At 44.0% G+C, this 6,386-nt stretch overlaps 1 protein-coding gene across 1 annotated transcript in view; it reads left to right on the forward strand.

Moving 5' to 3' along the window:
- Window positions 1-6,087, forward strand: part of LOC311329865 (cytochrome P450 3A27-like) — a 28,970-nt gene extending 22,883 nt beyond the window's left edge. The window contains exons 11-13 of the mRNA XM_084461808.1: window positions 1,568-1,794; window positions 1,980-2,142; window positions 5,503-6,087. Coding sequence (XP_084317934.1) covers window positions 1,568-1,794; window positions 1,980-2,142; window positions 5,503-5,577 — 465 coding nt within the window. The 3' untranslated portion in view covers window positions 5,578-6,087. The remainder of the gene's footprint in view (window positions 1-1,567; window positions 1,795-1,979; window positions 2,143-5,502) is intronic.
- Window positions 6,088-6,386: the final 299 nt, after the last annotated feature.

Consider the following 6,386-nt stretch of genomic DNA (forward strand, 5'->3'; position numbering starts at 1 on the left):
GGAAGACATTTCCTCACCATGGAGATACCATTGCCCATCTTCCTAACTATTGCATCAATGTGCTCAGCCCATGACAGTTTACTATCTATAATTATACCCAGTAATTTTACTTTATCCACCTGTTCTATAGGTTCCCCCGACAAGTTCAAACAAAGGTGTAGATGACAATTTATGACTTGATCCCAGAACAATTGATTTGGTCTTTGAGATGTTCAACACCAACTTATTTTGTTTTATCCAATCAAAGACCACATTTAGCTCAGCACATAGAACATCGTTCAGTTCTCCAATAGTCTTTGCTGCATAATACAGTGTAGAATCATCTACATACATTTGTACAGTAGCTTTACACACGACAGATGGCAGGTCGTTTGTGAAGATAGAATATAAGAGTGGTCCAAGGCAGCTGCCCTGTGGGACCCCACAGTCCAGGCCTTTGGAGTTGGACCAGCTGCCATTGTAATAAACCCTCTGTGTCCTATTCGAGAGAGAACTCTTCATAAATAAGATGGCGGTTGGACTAATGATGTATATTCCTTAAACAGATTCTCAGACAGTTGGATTACCGGAAGCCATGAATCATGTGGGTTTATTAAACAATGAGTAAGCATATTACAAGACAATAGCCCAGATACAATATCTCGGCTGGCACAAGTATGACACTGTTATGACAAATATTACAATACCGTACAGAGTGTTGTCGCAGGGGAGATGAGTAGCATAGTTGATGATGCAACAAGTTGTGACTAAGCTAACAGGCTAACATGCTACAGTCTGGTTGGAAGCTAAAGCTAAGCTAAGCAGAGGCTAGAGCGTGCTAGGGTAAAACTACAGCATGAGCACTGATGCTACAATCTGTGGTTCTTAAATACACTTTTCCAGGGGGCGTCATGTGATGGTGATGTAATCATTTTGTCGATCTGCTAGGTCAAGATTAGATTGTTGCTGGGGAAATCTGACCATATCTAATGTCGACTTTGGCAATCCCAGACCAGCTGTTGTTTGCTCTTTCAGATGAGCTGGTCAGCAGAGAAATGCGTCCAAGAGCATTCCCTATTAGGCCTCAAGGCAGCGCCTATTTAAATCACTGTGTCTAAGGCCTGTTAAAGGTTATCAGAGTTCACTAACTGAAAGCTGAGTTTCTGCCTGAACAGTAGAATAAAACTACTTCACTAAATCCATAACATTTTAGTTTCCCAATTAGAAGATGGTGATCTATGACATCAAATGCTGCACTAAAATCCAGTAACACTGCACCAGTCATCTTAGAATTATCCATCTCCTTAAACCAGTGATCAGATCTCGGTGTTCTCTCAGACAGATGGACTCAAAAAAAAAAAAAAACTTTGGTTATACTTGGCCACGTAATACTACCCAAATAAAGTCTATGTGTGGCAAACACTGAGTTAACGTAGTGGAGAGGGTTCGTAGTAGGGGAGTTTACATGGTGGTGAGGGTTAGTAGTAGGGCAGTTTACATGGTGGTGAGGGTTAGTAGTAGGGGAGTTTACATGGGTTTGAATGAAAGGAGCCAGAGGCTGATGGTGTTCTGGTGTCCCGCTCTGCAGGCTGAGCCCACCTACGAGGGTCTGATGCAGTTGGAGTATCTAGACATGGTGATGAACGAGTCCCAGCGCCTGTATCCCATTGCCAACCGTGTAGAGCGAGTGGCCAAGAAGGCGGTGGAGCTGAATGGAGTGACCATCCCTAAAGGAACGGTTATCATGGTCCCAGTCTACACTCTCCACCATGACCCAGCACTGTGGCCTGACCCCGAAGCCTTCAAACCCGAGAGGTACGACTGGGAAAATGCAGGTCTGAGATTACATCCATGCTACTCCAACCAAACCAACTACTCAAAAAATCTGCAATTCTTCAACACACTCGATTATAGTCACTCACTCATCTCTTGTTACTAACTGGAAAAAACAAAACCTGAAACAAAGCCTGAACTGAGTTTTTCTCCAAACTCCTTGGCAGGTTCAGTAAGGACAATAAAGACAACTTTGACCCCTACACCTACCTTCCGTTTGGGGCGGGGCCACGGAACTGCATCGCCATGAGATTCGCCGTGTTGATGATGAAGCTGGCGATCGTGGAGATCCTCCAGAACTTCTCCTTCGTCACCTGCAAGGACACCGAGGTGAGATATCACAACCCCCGCATCCTAATCCCCGTCCTTTACCTTTTGATTCTTGGTTGTATCTTCATGTTAACTTCTCAGCATTGAGGCTGTAAAATGGGAAGGAGAGCCTATGACAGTACTCGACAGTCCCATCAACATTTAGCATGGACAGAATGCTAATTAAACACAGCTATGAAACTGAGACACTTGAGACATTTCTGTGACGCAGTGACACTGAGAGACAGTGACACATTTCTCCTAAAAGGCATAGTATTCATATCCCTTCACTTTTTCCACATTTTATGTTACAGGCTAATTCCAAAATGGATTAATTTCATTTTCCCTCAAAATTCTACACACAATACCCCATAATGACAAAGTGACTGGGTTTTTCCCCCAAAAAAATTATTAAAAATAAAACACTCGTATATCACTGCGCATATGTTTTCACACCATTTAGTGAATACTTTGCTGAAGCACCTTTGGCAGGAATTATAGCCTCAAGTCTTCTTGAGTATGATGCTTCAAGCTTTGCACACCAATTTTAGGCAGTTCGTCTTTGCAGATCTTCTCAAGCTCCATCAGGTTGCACAGCCATTTTCAGATATCTCCAGATGTTCAAGTCTGGGCTCTGGCTGGGCCACTCGAGGACATTCACAGACTTGTCCCGAAGCCACTCCTTTTTAAAAAAAATCTTGGCTGTGTGCTTAGGGTTGTTGTCGTGTTGGAAGATGAACCTTTGCCCCAGTCTGAGGTCCAGATCGCTCTGGAGCAGATTTTCATCAAGGATCTCTCTGTACTATACATTGCTGCATTCATATTTCCCTCGGTCCTGACTAGTCTCCCAGTTCCTGCCGCTGAAAAACATCCCCACAGCATGATGCTGCCACCACCATGCCTCACTGTAGGGATGGTATTGGCCAGGTGATGAGCGGTGCCTGGTTTCCTCCAGACATGGTGCTTGGCATTCAGGCCAAAGAGTTCAATCTTGGCTTCATCAGACCAGGGAATTTTGTTTCTCATGGTATGAGATTCCTTTAGGTGCCTTTTGGCAAACTCTGAGCAGGCTGTCATTTGACTTTTACTATGGAGTGCCTTCCATCTGGCCACTCTACCATAAAGGCCTGATAGGTGGAGTGCTGTAGAGATGGTTGTCCTTCTGGAAGGTCTTGCTTAAGGATTTTCTTTGCCGTCTGTACGGGTCTCTCTGCGTGCCCGTTATCTTGTGGGTGATGAGGGCTGGACGTGTAGTTTGAAGTCGAGCTGCCTAGCCAGCTCCTTGAACTCCACACTTGAAAATTGGGGTCCATTATCGCTCACCACCTCATCGGGAATGCCCGAACCTGACGAACACAGACTTCAGCCTCTGGATGACTTGTGCGCTCGTTGTCGAGGGCAGGTGGCAGGTGGAGTATCTCCATAAACCTAGAGTAATAATCTGATATTACTAGGTAGTTGTTGTGTTTGTACTCACAGAGGTCCATCGCAATCCTCTTCCAGGGTCGCTCTGGGAGTGGCACACAGACCGTTAGAGGTAGTGGCCATGGACTTCACTGTCTTGGAACCCTCCAGTGATGGTCTTGAAAATTCCGGGGGGGGGGGGACATCTACCCCGACCTCAAAATCAAGATGGCTGCTCCGCACAGCAACAATAAGTAGAAGCTGTAGTAAGACTTTTGAAAGCTTTTGATAGCTTACATTGTGACACGCTATGGAACATCGTGCAATTCTATTGAGTTCCTCCAAAGATTATCTCATTGATAAAGATGTTTTACCATCAATTTGAGTGTAGTGTGATCACAAACGGCAACCTCACTAATTGGTTCCCTGTCGAATCTGGTGTACGCCAAGGATGTATCATCTCTCCATGGATGTATTAATATAACTGGATACAGCCACTCCATTCACTGACCGCTATCAACAATGAAGCCCTATTAAACCGCGCCATCTTGGCAAATTTGTAGTCATTTGACTATTTCTGGTGACTTTTGTACTTGCGCAGTTGAGCTTTTCTGTCCGACGCGCGTCCACGAAAAAGTTCACCTTTATGTGAAATGTAGACGCACGTTCCCGGCTCTCCCCGCTTTGATTTAGCAATGAAAACCGGCTTGCATATTAACCTGTTTTTGTCAAATATATCCATTGGAGAAATTATTTTTTCATCCAGGCATCTTAGTTTTAACAGGTTAAATATAACTGAACATGTTTTGTTTGCTAGTAGATGGTATTCATTCCGTTCGCGATAACGTTATTGCAGCCAGGCTAAATTCCTCCAGGGAGCCAGTGACCGGCGAGTTGAAGAGCTTCACTCCCCGCCAGCAGGAGCTTTGGCCGCTGCTACCGCATCTCGGATAACCCGCTGAGTTCGTGGCTGCTATTTCACATGTGTGTAAAGTACGTGATTGGAGGTCTCCCTATTGTGGATGAAACAAGCGTGTTTCATTCGTCACCCTGTTTCATCCGTCCCGGTCCTCCCCTACCATCTGGAAGTCAAAGCAGTACAGCCTAAAAACCAAGATCAGACTGTATAACAGCAATGTTATGTTAGTTCTGCTGTATGGCTCAGAAAGCTGGCGAGTTGTTGGGAGTGACATGAAGAAGATCAATGCATTCCACAATGAATGTCTCCGGAGGATATGTCACATCTTCTGACCGGAAAGGATACCCAATGAGGACCAATAATAAAACACAAACTGTTGCAATGTGGTGCTGGTAATTAAACAGTGACGGCTCCAATGGCTAGGACATGTCTTAAGAATGGACCAGGGCTGAGTTTCCCAGAGGCATCGTAGCGCTCGTTCATCGTAGCGCTACGATGAACGCCGTAGCTTACGATGATCGTAGCGCTATGATGCCTCTGGGAAACTCTGCCCAGGACTGTATCCTCAAAATAGCCTTGAGAAGGACTTCACCTGGAAAGAGGAAACAAGGGACGCCAAAAACAACCTGGCAAAGAACTGTGACCCCGGAACTGAAAACAGCTAACATAACTTGGCTTGGCACAACATGCACAGAACAGGACCAGAGAGAAGCAGATAGTCACAGCCTTATGTTCCTCAAGGAACGAAGAAGATTAAGTAACTAAGTATTAAGACTGTTTATTAACGCTTCAGTCTTATTTGTGTCTCATTAAGTCAGTTGTACACACAGTCCGACTTCTATCAGTGGACAATGTTGCTATGATGTGCAAAATAGTGCATAGTGTGTTTTATTCACTGGTATTGCATTTGCTAACAAATGCGGTGAACTTGGATTTGTCAATTCCAACTCCAAATCCCTACTTCCCAGGCAACTGGAACGCAGCATAATTTTGCCCAAATGTCATTCACGTTTCACTGAATATATTTGTTTTATAATGTTGACTTCCTGTCTCCTCAGGTGCCTCTGGTGCTGGGAAACGATGGCTTCCTCTCCCCCAGGGTCCCCATCAAGCTGAAGCTGGTTCAGCGCTAATTAGGACCAGTTTAGACCAGTTAATCAAATCAATCAATCAATCAATCAAAGCTTTATTTGGATAGCGCATTTCATACCCAGAGGCAACACAATGCGCTTTACAGAGAACAAGGGAGGTGGGCATACGACCCACTCTCTACATATTCCAGAGGGAAGACAAAAAACAGTAATCACCCGGGGGCCAGATAAGTGAGCTGTAAAAAGTCTTCCCTGACCCCTCTCAACAAGGCGATCGAGCAAGCTCCAGGAGTATGTTTGTCTACCAGTTAGTACCAGTTAGGGCCAGTTTCGACTCTTGCACAAGAAGAACCTGCACTAAATACAGCAGTAGTCCTGGATCTTATAAGATAACGATTCCACCAGACAAATCAATCCAATATGTGATTATATAACCAATGCAATATTTTAACTGGAATGATAGACATGATAGGACATGTGAAGGATTACTGAAATGTTCTTGGATTTTTTTAATTAACTTCACTGGATTTGCTATATAAATTAACTGAATGGTAATAATGTGTGATTATATTATTTGAGCGTGAAAATACATCTGATCAGGCTATACAGTCACACACTATAATCACAACTCATCACCAGCGCAAAGAAGATGCATGCTACACAATGCACATCACAACTGACTGATGTGAATAGTAAATAGTGATGAATGGTGTGAATAGTGATGACTGGTGTGAATAGTGATGACTGATGTGAATGTGAAAGCATAGTCGTGTTGTTAGTGGACTCATAAGTAAGTAAAGTTCATATAGCACCTTTCAAGATACACAATCACAAGGTACTTTACAGTAAAA

This window comes from Borostomias antarcticus, assembly GCF_949987555.1.
Source record: "Borostomias antarcticus genome assembly, chromosome: 3".
In the NCBI taxonomy this organism is placed as follows: Eukaryota; Metazoa; Chordata; class Actinopteri; order Stomiiformes; family Stomiidae; genus Borostomias; species Borostomias antarcticus.